This window comes from Bactrocera neohumeralis, chromosome 4 (assembly GCF_024586455.1).
Source record: "Bactrocera neohumeralis isolate Rockhampton chromosome 4, APGP_CSIRO_Bneo_wtdbg2-racon-allhic-juicebox.fasta_v2, whole genome shotgun sequence".
NCBI lineage: Eukaryota > Metazoa > Arthropoda > Insecta > Diptera > Tephritidae > Bactrocera > Bactrocera neohumeralis.
In genome coordinates this window covers 15,982,362-16,002,026 of record NC_065921.1, presented here as the reverse complement: position 1 = coordinate 16,002,026, position 19,665 = coordinate 15,982,362, and the positions used below count along the sequence as shown (strand labels likewise).

At 33.1% G+C, this 19,665-nt stretch overlaps 4 protein-coding genes across 8 annotated transcripts in view; 3 read left to right on the top strand and 1 right to left on the bottom strand.

Moving 5' to 3' along the window:
• Positions 1 to 21: 21 nt before the first annotated feature.
• Positions 22 to 742, top strand: LOC126755596 (uncharacterized). The gene is made up of 2 exons (XM_050468288.1): positions 22 to 153; positions 259 to 742. Exons 1-2 carry the CDS (start codon positions 139 to 141, stop codon positions 649 to 651), a joined length of 408 nt encoding a protein of 135 aa, XP_050324245.1. The 5' UTR covers positions 22 to 138; the 3' UTR covers positions 652 to 742.
• A 708-nt stretch (positions 743 to 1,450) lies between these two features.
• LOC126755160 (NF-kappa-B essential modulator) lies at positions 1,451 to 4,170 on the top strand. Of its 5 annotated transcripts, none has more exons than XM_050467540.1 (8): positions 1,451 to 1,548; positions 1,842 to 2,359; positions 2,553 to 2,640; positions 2,703 to 2,821; positions 2,878 to 3,054; positions 3,119 to 3,271; positions 3,419 to 3,805; positions 3,860 to 4,170. In XM_050467540.1, the coding sequence occupies exons 2-8, from the start codon at positions 1,859 to 1,861 to the stop codon at positions 4,007 to 4,009; spliced, it is 1,575 nt and encodes a 524-aa protein (XP_050323497.1). In that variant the 5' UTR covers positions 1,451 to 1,548; positions 1,842 to 1,858; the 3' UTR covers positions 4,010 to 4,170. The 5 variants fall into 5 exon arrangements, with proteins under 5 accessions (XP_050323497.1, XP_050323499.1, XP_050323500.1 ...); XM_050467542.1 differs by lacking the exon at positions 1,451 to 1,548 and adding an exon at positions 1,577 to 1,671 and having other exon boundaries at positions 3,875 to 4,170; XM_050467543.1 differs by lacking the exon at positions 1,451 to 1,548 and adding an exon at positions 1,578 to 1,671 and having other exon boundaries at positions 1,842 to 2,317.
• A 39-nt stretch (positions 4,171 to 4,209) lies between these two features.
• LOC126755162 (uncharacterized) lies at positions 4,210 to 6,735 on the bottom strand. The gene is made up of 5 exons (XM_050467544.1): positions 5,639 to 6,735; positions 5,419 to 5,582; positions 5,250 to 5,359; positions 4,503 to 4,962; positions 4,210 to 4,439 (listed from the first exon to the last, which is right to left on the bottom strand). Exons 1-5 carry the CDS (start codon positions 6,370 to 6,372, stop codon positions 4,351 to 4,353), a joined length of 1,557 nt encoding a protein of 518 aa, XP_050323501.1. The 5' UTR covers positions 6,373 to 6,735; the 3' UTR covers positions 4,210 to 4,350.
• Positions 6,736 to 7,269: 534 nt separating this feature from the next.
• LOC126756175 (kelch-like protein 17) overlaps positions 7,270 to 19,665 on the top strand; it is a 62,569-nt gene continuing 50,173 nt past the window's right edge. The window contains exons 1-2 of the mRNA XM_050469032.1: positions 7,270 to 7,330; positions 7,391 to 8,250. The gene's annotated coding sequence lies outside the window, so the exon portion shown is untranslated. The remainder of the gene's footprint in view (positions 7,331 to 7,390; positions 8,251 to 19,665) is intronic.

Sequence of the window (19,665 nt, the reverse complement as noted above, 5' to 3'; positions counted from 1 at the left end):
TATAAAAGGCAGCGGCAACTTTCGTATTCCAACAAAACGTTGTTAATTGGCCAGAGTTCAATACAAACGCTACCGGAGAATATCAACTTTATAGTCTCAAAAAGTATCTGCCCCGCGACAAAAACAATAAAAACTAGCATGAAGAATTATAATGTAAGTTACTTAGAAAAATTCACTATTTTCCTCGATAAACAACTATTACATAACCTTTTTAGCATACGCTAATAACCTCGTTATCGATTACGTCATTCTTTTCAGTGTCAAAACCTCTGCTATATGATCGTGTGCGCTCTCATCGGACTCGCACATGCACGCCCACTTTCTGATTATAATAGCGTTGAGAGTCTCCAACCTACCACAACTGCAACTACAGTAGAGCTCGACACGCTCGATACAAATCAACCGGAAATGCAACAACAAAGCACAGTGAACGGATTCAACGATTTAGTAATTTTGGAGCCCGCTCTTGAAGCGCCACTTCCATTTGAGATGAACGAACGTGTGCGTCGTGCTTTGACCGAAGCACAACTCAATGAGCCGGTCGATATGGATTTCGATATGGAACTAGCGGAGGTGAATCTATTCCGTCCACTCTTTCGTTATCGCGCCGAAGTGGCACGCAACGTGGGACGAGCGCGGAGAGTTGGCTAACCTTAATTGTTCCTTAAAAGTACTTATATTTATAATTAGCTTAAGTAATTTTTGTACCTCATTATTGGTTAGTGAAATAAAAGATATTCAGTTAAGGAATATGTAACTGTTTTCTGTTTTCATGGAATGGCTTAGAGATGTCTTATTTTACAACTGTAAAAGGTAATATTATAAAATATTAAAAATAAATTGTGTTTGAGTTGCCATTAAGTTCAAAATAATCCAAAATACCGGATTTGAAATATAAAAAATAAATTTTAGTCCCGAGTACACAAAAAAAAATAATTAATTTCACAAAAAAAAAAATAATTTTAATCGCAAAGACGGGATCGGAATTGTTTATTGCAAATTTAATTTGGAATTAAAAATTGATAATCCAAATTTTAAATCAAAACTTTCGAATAAGTAAATTCGCAACTCTGGTTTCCATAATCCTTTGGATATTAGAGTTGGCGGGGTAAACATTTCGGCAAAAGTCACCCTTAAAATATTCATTGCAAACCGGTTTTTGGCAAACGATTCGAAAATGCAATACACTACCTTGCCGGGTTAAGGTTTTTATTTGCAACTAACTTATGTTCCATTTAAGCGCTGGAATGCAGTTAAATCAAAGTACTGTGTGACTCATATTCAATCTTTGCAAGCATTAATTACTTAAACGTTTTTAGAATAAAATTTAAAAATATTTCGAAAAAATTTCAAATTTATTGACTATTTTAAAGCTTATACACAGCATATTTAGCACTTGAGTACTAAAACTGTTACTGTTCGAAAACACGTAAGCAACCCTGCGCAATCAGCTGTAGGCAATCCGGTTCGTTCGAGTTCGAATTCGCAAAACGCATCGGTAGCAAGTTATTTATTTTGTGGTGCATTTTTTTCCAGAAAAACTGCAGCGTGAGTAAACAAGTAACAATTTTTCTACAGAATTCGACACTGGACACAATTGCATATAAAATTTAGATTGTGGGTATTAAAGTTTATGAAAATTTGATATTTTTCATCATTGCGCATTAGTTTGTGAGTATCAACACATATACTTACATTTATAGATATATTTCTATTTCTTTGTGGGGTGATTCATTATTACGAAAATCATAAAATGGAATGTGATAATATTGCGATTATAAGGGGAATCCCATATTAGTATGTGTGTCAAAGTAATCATGTTTAGTTGCTTTTCATTATAGGAACTTCAGTGTGGAAAATGGCTGAGGAGGAGTCGTTTGTAATTTTAGGGAGCTGCTCGCAACCAAATTCTTTGATTTCAGTGCATGAGAATGCAACAGCACAAGACGACAAAAATACTACCCCAACACAAGTCAATCAACCAATATTAAATGATGAAAAATTTAACTCCATAACCACAGCTATAGCATCGGCCAGCAAACCTACACAGGCATCCGATAGTAACTCCGGACAGTTTGTTGGACATGGTGTTTGGAAACGGAGCATTGACTCGGCAAAAGCAATGGAAGCATCGACACAATCAGGAAGTTACGATGTATGGCAAAAGAGTAGCTTAGTTGCCAAAGATAATGGTGAACTACAGTCTGATGATACAAGCGTAAAAGACAGTACTAAGACCGGTGCCATCCCAAAAACAAGCGGTGTGGAGCAAAAAACTGAAACTAACACAAAGGAGAGTTTAACAAACTCCATGGCAGTAAGTTATATAATGGGTCAAGTGCCAGCCGATGCCTTAAAGGTAATTGGTTTGTCAAGTCGTTATTTTTAGAACGTAACAAAGTGCAAAGTTTATCTTTAAGAACGCATAAAGTGCATTTCAACAAATTTTGGTCACCACCAAGAGTGTTACTAGTCTAGCAAACACTATATTAACAATATTAAATTTGTATTCTTTTTTATAAATAATAATAATTAACTTTTTTGTATTCCAGGCCAGTATCCATTCACAATTTCCAAGTGTGTCCTTAGAAGCGTGTGAGGAGCTCACAACAGTTATGAGTGATTATCTCAAAATGAAAGGTATGGAAGATTATGACATGTAAAATTAAAATGAAAATACTATTTCAACAAATATGTTTCAGATGTGCTCATTCAAGTTAATAGCAAAATGAGTTCATGGCTAGAAATGAAAAAGCAAATGCAATCTAATGAAATGGAAAATCGTCAGAAGCTGCAACAATGCCAAGAGCAAATAGCTGCAGTGAGTAATTCAGTCATTCATATGTGTATATGAGTTGATTGAATTTTTCTTTGCAGTTACGTAATGAAAACTTAGATCTGAAACGTGAACTGGAGTCAAAAATCGAACATATTCAGGCCTGCGAAACTGTGCGAAAGCAGGAACACGAGGAACTTGTAAAAAATATTTCCGAAAAAACGGCGTTGATCGCTAATATGCGTACACAGATTGAAAAATTGGAATTACAACAACTTGTTAGTATAAGTCTTCATAAATATTCCGCTTTTAACTTACTATATTCTGTACATAATTTTGCAGTCATCATTTGAGGTCGTTTCGAAGTTGGGAAAGAACGGTGAAAACTCAGAAAAGTCTGAATATGTTACACGACTTGAACATGAACGTGTAACTAAAAATTTCGAACGCAATATGTCACAACTACTGGCAGAGAAGCTGGAAATCAACGATATGGTATGTATTTCAACTAAAATTTTAAATAATATAGACATTTTCGAATTTTAACTAATTTAAAATTTTTAACTATAATTTAGCTAAAAATTCATATTTCCCAAATGTATTATTCTCATTTATATACAAAAATATTTTATCTTCCTACAGCAAAAACAATATATCGATGAAATAAATTGTCTCAAAGTAAACCTAACCGTATCTGAGGAATTAGTTAATCAACTACAATCCGATATAGCTTTGTTGAAAGCTAATGACAAAGAGAAAACTGCACAATTTGAGATTTACGCCACACAACGCACTGAAATGCGCGAAGAACTCGATGTACTGCGCCAGCAAGTGGATGTCTACAGTCGCGACTTTCAATTGGAGCGCACTGCACGCGAGGAGATGGCTGGCGAAAAGGCACAGCTGCTAGACGATTTGCGTGCACTGCAACGCAAGAATCATGAACTAAGCGAATTAGTTGGCCAACTGGAGGAACGTATAACTGCTTTAACACGGCAACGAGTGAGTCCACCAACAACAGCATCAAGAGTAAGTAGTTGCAATATTTTTAAACAAATTAATTGTATAAAAACCAAAAAATAGAACTATTATTTACAGAACATTGCTACGCTGACACCACCAGCTCCAACTACACCCCAACACATATGTCCAATATGCTCAATTACCTGTTCATCTCTAACCACTTTGCAAGAGCATGCCAACCAGTGCATTGACCGTAATGTGCATACATAAATATATCTATTATATATTATTATTTCTGCTTCTGATAACACTTATCGAAGAAACGTAGATGTATAAATATCTACTACTATATATTTATATGTATGTGTATTAATTTAATTATAAATGAAGAAATATATGATTACAATGTTCATTCAAACTTACCAAATCAATTTTGTATGTTTGTTTTAAAAGAGCGTACCAAATGTCGCTTTTGTTTTGATTGAAGTCTGTATTATATACTTTTCAAAGTGTGACAGGCACGCGATTTTTCATTTATAAACTAAATATATATTTACAAAACCAATTTAATAGTAATTAAGTCCAAAAACATTGTAACGTTAGCGTGACGGCTACAATTTACTAAGTATTGGAGGCGCTTCCAACGCCCATATGCGCTGCATTTCCTTATTGGCTACCAAATTACTAAGCACTTGTATATCTGAAGAAATAATTACATTAAAATTAATTACAAAACTTCACAAATAAAATAAAACCTGCTTACCATTGGTGCGCGCATATTGCTCCAACCATGTACGTATCTGGCAAATAGGCACGGCGGTGTTTAAATTAGGGTAGACCACATTTCCAACTTTTATATTTGACACACAGATACCCAAAATAGAGCCTTGTTCATCGAACATCGGGCCTCCGCTTTGGCCAGCCTGTACGCAACCATCCGACATAATGGCGCCCGGTGAACATTTAATTATACGCCCTTGAAATATTGCTGGATTGAAATCATATTTCAAATTAAAGTTGACGAAATACGGAAATCCAGCGTTGTAAACTGTCTGGCCCAATGACGGTTTAGCACCGGATAAGCGTACGCAGTAACGCTCGGGAATATTATCAGGTGCGGCTAACAAAGCGACATCAAAGGGTTGATCGTATTGTGGATTACGCCACAGCACTTCCGATTCGAACTCACCGTCCACGCTGCGACACACTGCCTTCGAGTTTAACTGATAGATAAATATCCGCGAAAAATTATGAATTGGCGCAAAGTTTTTGACGTAAATGCATGCGAAAAATATATGTATGTGTATATTAGAAATGGCGTTAGTGTGCAAATAAATGTCAAAATTTAAATGGCCTCCGTTCAAGCCAAAAACAAAAAAGTCATTCAAACGGAAGCTATTTGACAGTTAAGCGCGCATTAATTACGTGCTTTTTTGTGCTGGTGTCTTAATTTCATATTTAAAAGTTATTTGTAGTTTTCTTTCGTTGTAATATCTATATACATATTTACCTTGAATACGACGTGTGTGCAAGTGAGTATAAACTTTTTGTTCAACACTTTAACAAATGTACCAGTACCTTGACTCCCGGCTGCTTCGATTACAACCATAGCACGCTCCCCTACAAAGTACAATTTTAATAGCACTAAGTTCAAAACACGTATTATTACTTTCAATTACATGGAAAATTTGATGAATCTCTCGGTACGCGCACTGAAGTTATGTTTAGACCTAGTTGCTGCATGAAATCGCGTAACAAGTATGCAAAGTTGGCCGCCAGCGTCAAATTGACATTTTCCTGCTGTCGCTGAAAGGATGTGCACATTATCATGCCTATTAAACGCCTGAAATTACAAAATTTTTCATTATTACATTACTAATGCAACGCAGACCAGCTTACAATTTGTTATTGAAGACTGCCGCCCCTTCGCAACCCAGCGCCAAAGCATTAGACAGCACAAAGAGACACCCATCGCGGCCCATAACATTTGACACTTTGCCAATGCTGATTGTCTTATAGAAGTTTTCCAGGCCGAATGGTGTGCACATCACCAACACATCGTCCAGTGTGTGTATTGGCTGCAAATAACGTAGATAGTGCGCAATGTGTCGTAGAAAACGTTCGAAGTTCTCTTTAACACCGTCACAACGCATGCTTAGCACTAGAAAACTCGAAAGCAGTACGGCGTTATGCGTTTCGGATGCACTATCTGTCCGATCATTGTTCAAGAAGCGCAGCACATGTCGTGAAATCTCCGCCGAGTTGAAAAGATACAATAACTTGGCACAATACCTTGTGAGAATATGTGGTTGCTTCCGTCGTGCATTAGGCATGGGTAATTTGCGTCTATCGAATGTCACCTGATAGTTTAGCGCACTTAAATGTTTCGCCTCATCGCTACTACCTTCTTGCACATTAATTAGCTTGCATTGTTGTAATTTATGTATGATTTTTGTGCTGGGACAGACATCCTCTCTATCGGTCTGCGTTTGAAAAGGTGCCACCGGACGTACATGTGGCTGCAATATGCAACCCGATGTTATGATGATCTCATTGTTAATAATTATTGCGGATTGCTTGGTCACTGGATGATTGCTGATCTCCAGTAGTGCATGCCTGATCTTTAAGAGCATTTTTCACTATATAGTTATTTTTATATTCCAAGCATTAGACATTAAACCTCTTTAGTGAATTCGTTAGGATGTTCGCATTCCTGTTTTACCTGTTCGCTTGTCTCTAACCATCCATGTATGTGCGTATATATTCCAAGCTAACGCACAAAATCTAGTGCTTATAAGCTCTTGCAGCTGTGCCGTGTATTTACCTTTGCCGTCGCAAGGTGTGCAAATATTTACTGTGCCAGTTCAACCAATATCAGCGTGGAAAGTTTTCGAAATACCAATTTGTTGAACTAAATCGCTTAGCTTCGTTATCGTACGGAGTTGCAGCAGATTGGCGAGATCAGAGTCCTATTTTTTGTTTATTTCTTTGTTTTGCTATGCTTTTCTTTTGTTCATATGTAATGAGGGATTTTTCCAACAATTGAGGCATTTTTGAGATGGTGAAGTTGGGAGCACAAAACCGATTACTTTTTGGAAAGTTATCGAATGTGGATATAACTTCAGATCTATTATGTTTATTACTTTTAGAAAAAGCTTTTATTTTTCTCCTTTACAAATAGTTGAAAATTATGGTTAAAAAAGCAGTATATTTATTTCTGAAGGATTTCTTCTGGTGGTCCATAGAAGAAATTGGTTTTGATTAGTTAGTTTTTTATGGCAGTTAATTCTATAGTGGTCCGGTCAGAACATTTTGTTGGGAGATTGTACCTTTGCCTTAGATAATAATCCATGCCTAATTTAGGAAAGACAAATCTTAGCACGCAAAAAACTTTTCCATTCACTTTATTCAATAGTTCAGTTTGTATGAAATTTATATATATGTATATAAACTATAGGTTCTCCGATGTTTTCTACAGGTTGTTACGAACTTCCTGGCAAACTTAAGATACTCTGTTCACGCCAAGTCAAGGATTATTCCGAGAGCTGTTTTAGGATCTCTTCATCCGGAGTGAACTGATAGGAAGCTCAGGTAAATATCTATTAAAAACCTTATGAAGATACGAAGTAAACCATTTTTTTACATTTACAGCAATCTACCGATGATTAGAAGACAAACCCGTAAAATTTATCAAATATTCCTGCTATTGACGTAATTAAATTTGTTAAGCCACTGTAGTCGACAGTGAAAAATGAAACCCGACTAAATGCTGCAGAAGCTTTGCTTTCGAAAAGCTCAATATTCATTCATAAATGTCGTACAAGCACACTTCCAACAAAAATTTAACACTCGCTTGTGTTGAGAGCCAATGTAATTGCAATTTGAGGTGGGGAAGCCACAAACCCGACAAAAGAGAGCAAGAAAGTCTCTCACGCAGCCACCTGAGTTGCTCCGAAAGTTGGCCAATTGCTAAGTGGGTGGTTGAAAGCCGCCAAGTATACTCCATCTCATTATGTTGGGAGTTGTTGCTGCTGGCCGAAGCTCGGGTGATGTGCTCCAACTCTGCTATCACTAACGGCAAGAGCCAACCTAACTGGTTTAGTCATTTACGTGACGGCATTCAAGTCAGTCGTTTTTAAGCTTTCGCGTTGTGCAGTCGTGTTGGACGCAGTGAGCGCTTGCCAGCTGAATGTATTGAGTTGATTGTGCGGTGTAAACGAATAAGCTGAAATTGTAGCCAGTGCCGGAATCGGAAATCAAGAATTTAATTCGCGATAAAAGTGCTGGTGTGTTTTATAAATTTAATATAAAATTTACAAGTGTAAAATTGTCAAAGTGTAAAGTACAATAAACGAGTTTGCTGCCTTTGAGCTTGTGAAAAAAGGTGCGCCACACACATAAACGTACGCGAGAACCGTCTACTCCTTGCAGCGGTCCCAAAAGAATATTCTGGTGTCTCCACAAAGCATAAATTAAACAACAGCAAGGGCATATACAAATAGCCACAGCAGGTTAGATTTTATTTTAATTTATTTTCACACTTTTCTAACTATGATATTGTATAAATGGAGGGGTTGTAAAATATTACTTGCCCCTAAAACGTCGATGATACCATATTTTACCCTTTAGGATATGAAAAAGTTTGCTTTGCGTCCTGTGCAACCTGCTCCACCTCGTAGGCGCTCTCTCGCACGCTCTTCGTAACATTTCCGCTTTTCTATGCGCACTCACTTGCTCTCTTTCGCTTTTCCGGTGTATCGTTTGTGATAGCTCTCACTATGCTTTTGTGTAGCACCCCTTCCAAGTGAACTTTGTGTCGTGTGGGGCACCATATGCGGCCTATTATCACTTTTTCCCGCTCAAAATGTTCATAAACTACAAACAACAACAACAAGCAGGTTGACGACCGAAAACGTAAATAAATGCAACAAACGTTGTTGCAATGCTCTCCACCCCCTCTTTCTACTTTCGTCTGTGTTGCGTTTTCATTGTTGTTTTTTTTTACCGTAATGTAATAGTAATAGTACGCGAACGCAAGTACCGGCTCTTGGCTGATAAAGGAACCGCGTTTGCTGCCCTTTTTAATGTTGTTGCAGTTTTTTTTTGCGTGCGGAGGGTGTCAAGAGTGCACTACAGCTCGCGCGTTGCATAATTTTGTTCGCAGTGAGCGATTAATGTTTTTCGGTGAATAATTATTTATGCATAAGGTTAAAAAATAAAATAAAATTTAATGATAATAATAGTGAGAAAAAAATATTTAAAATGTGACAAAATATTTGTTTTTTATAAAAAAAAATTAATTATAAAAAAAAAATGTTATATAAAAGAGTTATTAAAGAAATATAGTTTTTATAAAAAATTTCTATTAAAAAAATTATTAAAGAATACATTCTTTAAAAAAATAATGAATTATTAATAATATAATAGTCAATAAAATTTGTTATAAAAATAATAATATAAGATTTAAAAAAATTAAATTTCATAATAAAAAAAATATTTAAAATGCGACAAAATATTTTTTTTAATAAAAAAAAATTAATTATAAAAAAAATTTATAAAAAATAGTGTTATAAAAGAAATATAGTTTTTATAATAAATTTCTATTAAAAAAATTATAAAATAATACATTCTTTAAAAAAATAATGAATTATTAATAATATAATAGTCAATAAAATTTGTAATAAAAATAATAATATGTATAAGATTTAAAAAAATAAAATTTCATTATAAAAAAATATTTAAAAAGAAAAAAATATATTTTTATAAAAAATTTATATGAAAAAAATTTTAAAAATCCTATAATTTTTGTATAAAACTTTTTTATTAAAAAAAATTTTAAAAGAATTTATTTTTTATTTTCTATTCAACAACACGTCTAGAATATTGTCCTATATTTTTAAGTTGATCCTTGTAACCGTTTCGGAGATACAGCCTTGAGAACTTGTGCGCTAGAGTCTAGTTAAGCTAAGTGCAATGTCTTTAAACGATTTTTTTTTTGAAAATGTGTTTAGAAGTCGGTTGGCAAGATTTCTCGAGAACTACTCCACCCATCCTCATGAAATTTTACACATGCCTTTGAGATACAATTCTTAAAGACGACAGATTTTTTTTGATTACAACGATTGGAAAAAAAAGTTCTGGAAAATTGATCTGAAATTTTCATTTTTTTTGTCAAAATGTCTGCCAAAAATCCGATTTTCAGTTTTTTCCTTGGTCTAAGTTCTAAGTTCAGGTCTTAACTAAAGCACGTAATTTTTTCACTTTCGATGAGCCTGCCAACGCTCATTTATTTATTTTATTAAAACGGCTTTGAAACTCCTTTATTATATGTTATATATATTATTATATATAATTTTTATTTATAATATATATTCATACTAAGGTCTCATGTTTATTGATTTGCGCCAATGAACTCGGCAGACAGGCTAGCATAAGCGGTTTGAAGTGCAAGTTAAACACAACTCATTACTCTGAATATGTATATATATAAGTATACAGGCATATATAAATTTATGTGAGTACAATAAATATATGACGTGCAATAAGGCGCACACTCATAACATTACATACATATGTACATATGTATGTATATTACACTTATATTTACCCAACTGTGCTAATAAAAATATATTTATTTCTATTTTTCTATTTAATATTTGTCGCGTCTTGGATTTCATTGCCTGTCTACCGGCTCTAGATATTATACAGATACATATGTATATGCACATATGTACATATGTATGTAAAATATGGCGTGTAAGCGGCCTAGAGTGCGTGTACACACTTTTTTGTTGTTATTCTTCTTTTTTGCAGTCAACCGCAACTCTAGTTACGTATACGCACTGTAAGCAAAATTAAGGTCGAATGCAGCGAGGAAATTTAATGCCGCAGAAAATGTTTACACAATTTCCATTTTACTCACTTCAGTTAAGACAGCATTCGAACTGAGGTTTTTCAATATGCCTAGAATTTTTTTTTTTGCAAAAGCAGAATGTGACAATTACTGTTATATGTGTGCTAATGGGTGTGCTTATGTTTGCGAGTGTAGAAATTGTGTTTGTTATTTAGGTGAGTGAACCGTTTTAGTGGCAAATATTTAAAGCCATATGCTTGTAAGCATTTTTTTTATAGTTTTTTGAATATATTTATTCTATATATTCACATATCTATGTATATAAATGTGTGCGCAAAGAAACGTAGTTTGTATACGCATGCTTTTTCTGCAAACCTATTTACCTGGCCACGCCAGTAATTAGTTTCATACACAGCTTCAAATGTAAATAAAGTCAATGTTTGTTAACTGTTTGGGTGATTGTGTTTAACAACATACATATATTAGTATTCACATATGTAAATATGTATATACTTCTTCTCACTTCGGCAACCTCCAATACGTATCAAGTACTTTTGCAAATAATGGAGTTGAAGGTACTTCAATGGACTTGTTATTTCGAATTTTTTATGTAATATAATATTATGTAAGATGTAAGCCAATATTAAAGCTTCTTTCTATAAGAAGATGTGCTAATTTTTTTGTATTCTCAATGAAAACTTATATTACTATATAACCTAAAAAATATCTTCATAGATATTTGAAAACGAAAATTAATTCTATTTTTTGCGAATTTTTTCATAAGACTCGAACCCCAGAGTTGCATTTTTACTAATTTCTCACTGAGTCCAAAAATCACCATATTGGGTTGCGGGCTGCTTTTTATACTTCAGGACCTAAACCCTAAGATAAACAAATATTAATCAACGAAAATTGCTTAATTATTTTTCCAAATATTCTCCACTAAGATCTATACATTTTTGCTTGATGCGTTTGAACCAATTGTCGAAGCTCTTTTGCCACTCTGATTGAGCTATCTCCGAAACATGCCTTTTGAACGCATCACCGCCTTTTCACGTGTCCAAAAACGTCCAGCTCTTAGTTTACTTTTTACTAATGGGAAGAAATGGAAGGTATTCGGTGCCAAATCAGGTCTTTACAGTGGATGATTCATCAAATCGATATTTTGAGTGCTCAAAATGCAATTGTTTCAGTCAATGTTATTGTAGTGAACAGTCCGTCTTCAGTGGGTAATTTTCCTGATTTCTGTAAAGACAACCGGCAAACAAATGGTTGTATACCACTTAGAATTTACTATACTGCGTTGTTCCAGTGGTATGGATCGACACGATACTTTTTTGGAGTGATTGACTCTGGTCCCTGATGGAGCTTCATCTCCAAAAAAATAATTCATCGATGCACTGTTGCTGAGGTAATCCTCATTGAAAAATTTTGAAGAAATAATCCCGCAAAAATGTTGGCGACTTAATTCCATTTTTTGCAGAGATGAATGTTTTAAGTCACTGTAGACAACACAAATAGCTCTCGTATGTCAAAACGTTCTGAATTTGTTATGTATAATATCAAAAATGTCAAACTTCAGTATAAGTGGTGAGTTGCCACAATGAATACTAGGCTTTCTAAATCCCGAAATATAAGAGGCAACCTACGTAACAGATTTTGCTCAAGGATAAAAACTTCGGTTTTGCACAGCAGACAAGCTTCCAAGCAGAATAAGTCAACGGTACTGAATTATAGGAGAATAAGATCCACGATGTTACTAATTCATCTTTGCTTCTTATTATCTTCAGAGAAATTTTCATCACCGACCCTGAAGAGAGCGTTTCGTGTAAAATGCGTTTAAAGTTTTGGAAGTTGGTAATGCCAAGTCAGAATATTTAAAAATCTTTCCTTTACCTTCTTGATATTGCGGGGTCTTAGCTCACCAGCAACCCAATAGTAGTCGCACATCAACCCACTCAACCAAAATCCTAACTAGTATTAAAATAAAAAAAATAAATAAATAAAAATGCCTTTTCAATCATCAAACGTTTTCAATTTCATATCATTTTTTCTGTGTTCCTTTTAGTTTTTATTCGTATTCAAGTTCTAAGTAAACCAAGAACTTGCCAGACGAGTTTTCATTTGAGTTTTGACTATTTAGACCACTTGAGTCGGTTATATAGCTGGAAGTCAAATACTGCCTACATTTTTTTGGTGAGGTGTGGGTGTTGGTTGTACGTTTGCAGTTACTCCCATGTTACAAAAATTACAGCAAAAAGCAACAACGATGTTATCTAGTTGAATTCAGTACAAGAGAGTGCAAGAGAGTACAAGAATAACTCATTAAAATTATATAAATGTGCCATCACTATTATATTATGCTAGTTTATTTGATTTATACCAGTTGTTTGTTCGATTTGCCACTCTGCAAAGTTCGACGAATTGAGAACAGCTATCAGTACAAAATATATACAGACTACATAAATACTATATATATAATATAATAACTAAATATATATAATATTAATATATATTTGATATACATTATATAAACTTCTCATTTGTAATATTACTTCGCTGCAGAACAGCTGTTCTAAATGAGCATAGCAAAGTGTTTGTTAGTAGTAATATCTCATGGTTTCTACTTTCAGGTTTCTATGAAACTTTCACATAATATATTTGTAAATACATGCAAATATAATATTAAAATAAACACATAAATGCAAAATGCAAGCGACCAACCGTAACTAAGTTGCTTGAGTACTGAGTTGTATTTAACTTATTATTGAATCAAGAAATATGTTTTTTCAATACAATAGACGGAAAGATCTTAATTTTGTTCATGCATTTATTTATTTTTCTTTGTGTAGAAACATAAATTTCCCATAATTTGTTGCATATTTTTCTAATAAAACAATTAACTGACAATTGAAGCTGCGTATGTATCGGGTGATTTTTAATATGATAACTTTTTTTTAAAAAAAAACGCATAAAATTTGCAAAATCTCATCGGTTCTTTATTTGAAAAGTTAGATTGGTTCATGACATTTACTTTTTGAAGATAATTTCATTTAAATGTTGACTCATGTGGTTTCAACAAGATGGCGCTACATGCCACACAGCTCGCGATTCTATGGCCATTTTGAGGGAAAACTTCGGAGAACAATTCATCTCAAAAAATGGACCCGTAAATTGGCCACCAAGATCATGCGATTTAACGCCTTTAGACTATTTTTTTGTGGGGCTACGTAGTTCTACAGAAATTATTCCAGCTTTGGAAGACAACATTTCCGAAGAAATTCGGGCTAACAATGCTCGAAAAAGTTGCCCAAAATTGGACTTTCCGAATTGACGCAGCCGCGGTCAACATTTAAATGAAATTATCTTCAAAAATTGTCATGAACCAATCTAACGTGTTAAAGAAATGAGATTTTGCAAATTTTATGCGTTTTTTTTTAAAAAAAAGTTATAAAAAATCACCCGATATATTATAATATTACCGTAAAGGTATGCTTGTTTATGCTTATGGAATGACACTTAAGTCAAATTATAAATACAACCCGAACTAGGGTGGGACATCTTTTTTAAATGGCCTTTTTTCCTAATAACCGGGTTATAGTTTTTCCAGAACTACATCTTGAACTCCCAGCTTCAGTAAACAAATTAAGGGGTATCGCCAAAATCGGTTTTAGACCCATAGTCTCTTACGCAAAATTGTTCACAATGAGACGTAGAATATTTCCTGGCATTTTTCGGTTTCTGCCTCTCTGTAAATCAACTACATATACATACATATATACTCGTATTAGTCTATAGGTATTCTTTTGATATGTTTACATTGAATTCTCGAGCCAAATCTTTTAAATACTTAAGAATCAGCTTCTTATTTTATGCAAATTTTTCAACTTTAATTACTCTTTATTTAATACTTGCTATATTCTACTCAGTATATAAACACTATAGAAATGCAGATAATAATGACACTCCTAAAAATATCATTTTTCCTAACGTTATATAAAAATTATGCATTTGATTTGATAAAAAAAATTAGAACCACCCTAATATTTAAATGAAACACTGATTATTATTCAATGTTAATTTAGTTCAAATATTTAGAAAACTTTAAATTTATATTTGTTATTTCAAGTAATGAATTTGATAAAAAAATTAGAACCACCCTAATATTCAAATTAAATACGCTGATTATTATGCAATGACAATTTTGTTCGAATATTTGGAAAACTTTAAATTTATATTTGGTATTTCAAGTAATAAATTTGATAAAAAAATTAGAACCACCCTAATATTCAAATTAAATGCGCCGATTATTATAAAGTGTCTATTTTGTTCAAATCTTTGGAAAACTTTGAAAATAAATTTTTGTTAAAAGAGGAACACCCTAATATTTAAATGAAACACGCTGATTATTTTTCAATGTTAATTTTGTTCAAATACTTAGAAAACTTAAAACTTATATTTGTTATTTCAAGTAATGAATTTGTTTAAAAAAAGTTAGAACCACCCTAATGTTCAAATTAAATATGCTGATTATTGTGTAATTTTTGTTCAAATATTTGGAAAACTTTAAATTTATATTTGTTATTTCAAGTAATGTATTTGATATAAACAAATTAGAACCACCCTATTATTCAAATTAAATATGCTTGTTATTATACGATGACAATTTTGTTCGAATATTTGGTAAACTTTAAATTTATATTTGGTATTTCAAGTAATAAATTTGATAAAAAAAATTAGAACCACCCTAATATTCAAATTAAATGTGCTGATGTACGATGTCAATTTTGTTAAAATTTTTGAAAAACTTTAAAAATAAATTTTTAGTAAAAAACAAAGAACCACCCTAATATTCAAATTAAATGTGCTGATGTACGATGTCAATTTTGTTCAATTATTTGGAAAACTTTGAAAAGAAATATGCAAAATAATTTAAAATAATAATAAAAAAAGTACAACCCTAATACATAAAAAACAATCTTTGAAAAGTTTAAGAAAATATTTTGAGAAAACAATTTTAGCAATTAAAACAAATTTAAGAGCAATAAAATTAAAAAAAGCATAAGTAAGAACACTCCTAAGACACAGCTGTATATAAATTATATCACTTTTTTTTGTGAAAATTTACAAATTGCATCAGCAACAACTATTTCCTCTCGAAACGAAATTCGTACTCTACGAAATTGTGTATGAAAAGAAAATCATAAAAACGATCAAGAAATGAGATGTTAATGAAAAGTATTATTCTTCTTTGTAATCATTTTATAATTGCTTTCTTTCACTTTTCCCGCAACAAAACAATCAATCGCCTCAAATTGCGACTCTGCGAATAATTGCAGGTGTACACAACTTTTCCGCATACTCGCACACTACAAACACCACAACAATCCATGAAAGAGCTTTCAGTAAAGTGATAAAGCGAGAAAACAACAATAAAAGCGACAATAAATGAATATTATTGACACGAGTCATAATAAACCTGCTTGTATCAGCGGTACTTGTCATCAAAGGCCAATGAATCGCGTTTATTTCCGTCAAAGTGGCAAAGTCTCTTTAAATGCAAAACTTACTTTGTGGATGGATGTATGTGTGGATGTAAAATGTCGCAAAAAATGCATTAAGCAATCGTCCACAGTTTGCAGTCAAGCAAAAACATGCTGCTCAGCACGCTGCGTCTCTGCAGCCTTGATCGTGACGAATGCGTTGAAATGACGCCCAGCGCATGCGCAACCCAAATGCATTGATTAATGCTGCTATTCACCATTGTTCTGCGCTTTTAACAGCCCAACGGGCACTCGCCAAGGTCATTTGGTATTGGCTAATTATTCGCTTGATCGCAGAGCAATTATTTTGCACAGGAAATACGCGCTTAGTTACGGTCGTAAGTAATTTGCAAGCAACCTGAGTATAGTTGAGATAGAGTACTTATACGAGTATATTGTGTTTCAGTGCACGAGCCACTGCGCGTACTCGTTCTTGGCCTCAATGCCCGATAGAAGTGAATTGCAATTAACTTTTTTCTTCTTTTGCTGGCATTTATTTTTTCTGGATTTATTTCTTTTTCAACACTTTTTATATAGGTTTCGATCTTCGTGAGTGTGACAAGCGCATTTTATGAACGATGATCACTTTTTGATTGTCATGTTTATACTTACATACAGATTATATGTATTTGTGTCTCAGAAATGCTTTAAGCTGTGCAGAATGACTCAATTTAATTATATAATTAGGTTGCAATTAAAGTTGGGTTATCAAAATAAATTTAGTACCGCCTGAACATTATAAACTATATTTTTTGACCGGATTTGAATGCTCCAAAATGGTTTTACATAGTGACAAAAAAGTACCAAGAAATTGTAAATAAAACTCAAAATATTCAATATTTATTTTGTCGCCTTCAAAGTAATCCAGAATTCCAACGATTTTTCCGGTTCTCGAAACACTTTTCATAAGCACTTTTTGGAATGGCCTTCACCTCTTCAGCGAATTTTGTTTATATCTTCGATCGACTCAAAACGATTTGCACGGAGCGGCAATTTCCGGCCGTTTTTGACAGATGTTCTCAGACAAACGCCTTAATATAGCCAAATAGAATTTCTTATTGAACGTTTCTCCCTCCGGAAAAAATAACTCTCCGTTCTCCACTTCTTTCATATAGGGTATCAACATCTATATATAATATATAGTTCATTCATATTTTATTTACTTTTTTAAGAATTCCACGAACGTTGCGCACAACTTTGCGAATAATCTGCATGATCACGAATTTATGCAAATTACGAATATCATCAACGATTCTGGCAATCAGTAAAACAACCAACGTGCTTTGCTATCTCAGTTATCTCCAAAAACATGGGAATATACTTGTATATGGTTGAAAGTGCTGTGTGCAATTCTCAGTACGCTGTTAATCGGTTTTATAATTCACACGTCGAACAAATTCGGCAATTTTCATATTCACGGTCATAGTCGATATACGTATGTATCTACAAAAGTGATCGCGACATTTCATAGCACAATTCAGTCTTTAAGGTGAATTTGTATGAATTCTGTCTGGTACGAGTATCACATTTTCTACTTTGTTCACAGAGTGCGCTAATAAATACTTACAATTTACCAAATAATTTAGATTTAGATGGTAGAAAGAAGGTAGCATTAGAACCAGTACAACTTTAATGACGCTCGAAAATTAAAAAAAGTACATTTTGATCATAAACCCTTTGTTTACATTTAGCCAGGTCGACAACCCACCTTGAGGTCAGTGACCTTTGGTGAAGTCAATGACCCTTTTGTTTATATTTATTAGGCTGATAAGCACGCTAAGGGCTATCGGATATGGGGCTAGTTTTTAGAAGACCTCTTCATTAAATCCAATTGACTCAATACTGTGAGTGAAAAGTAAATAGAAGGCATGGTAGTAAAGCTTTGAAGGTTGTAATTGTTTTGTAAATGGGAATAGTAACCATCGCAATTTTTTTATAAAAAAAAAATTAATACTTATATTCACGCTTTAAACATTTGCTCCAGATGACCTTAGAAACTGTGTTTTAGACGGTTCAAGAAGGCAGAGACTTTTCCTACAAGGCTTGCAATTGAAATTTATTAAATTATTCGAAATACCCCCCAATATTGAGTGGTGTGGTTGTATTAATACTGAAATATGTTTGTGTATATGTAGATATAATATTCAGCTCATGCTGCCGGCGGTAAAATATATGAAACATTGCTAGTGAACTTACATACATACATAAATTATATGGAGCTTCCTTTGCACACGCAGCAGTTCTTTGTAGAATTTAACGTCAATTTATGCATATTTTCGCGTGTTTCACATGTTCATAAAAAAAATTGTAAGTTTTCAAAACATTTTTTCCTAGATTTTTGGCTCTTTATGCTCTTTTTTATTTCCATTTAAGTTCTTTGTTTCTCAACTTCATGTCAGTTATAAAAAAAGCGTTCACTTTTCGCTATCAAAAAGCCGACATTGTTGTTAGAGCACTTTCATATGTAGTTAAAAATATTTTTTGAATATACCCAATAAGCCGCAAAGGAAAAATTGTTAGTAAGAATGCTTAATAAATATTCCATTGTATCTAATATTTTATTGCATTTATATAAATTCTTTGATATTTTGTAGTAATTATCGGTATTTTAGAACGTATTAAAAAATTTATTAATTTTTTTTTTAATTCTTAAAATTTTTTTTTGGTAGCTGGCAACCTGAATCACAAGATTTATTGCTTAAAAAAAATGTTGAGACTTTCAAACAAATTTCTTGAAAGTACAGCTTTTCTAAGACATACAGTTTGATACTCCAATTGTATGAAATAATGGATGGAAGTGCTGAATTTTTAGTTTTATAAAAAGGTGGCAACGCTGTTTGAAATATTTTTTGTTTCCAGCGAGCGTAGAAAAAACTTCACAAATTGAAGAAAAAATATTTTTGAAACATGTGGCAACTCCATTTAAAAATTTATAAATTAAATAAAAAAGTGGCAACACTGATTGCAATATTTTTGGTTTCCAGCGTGCATAGAAAAAAACTTTGAAAATTAAAAAAAAAAATATTTTTGAAACATGTGGCAACTCCGTTAAAAAAAATTTTCAAATACTAGCAATACATAGTTTCCTAGCTTCGAATTTTATAAAGTATAAAAGTTTATCAAAATTTAAGAAGTTTACATATATGTATGTACATTAGAGCGGGTCAATTTACAGTGAGCCAAAAACCGAAATAATCGCGTTGCCGGAACGGTTCTAAGAATCATTCTGAACAACTTTGCCTGAAAGACTGTGGATCTGAAACCGGTTTCGAGCCATCGATTTTTAATAATGCTAAAATAATTAATAGTAAAAAATCGACTCGCTCTAATGTACATACATATATGCACATATGTATGTACATATGTAGTTTCCACTTTTCTCGCCATCATTGAGTTCCATTTTCTTATCTTATTCAACCAGTTAAATTACTCTTTAAATCATATTGATATTTGATTGTTTTACGCCAGTGGTTTGTTCGATTCGCCTCTCTCCAAATTTTTGCAAATAAAAATACAGTTTAAAGCTTTTT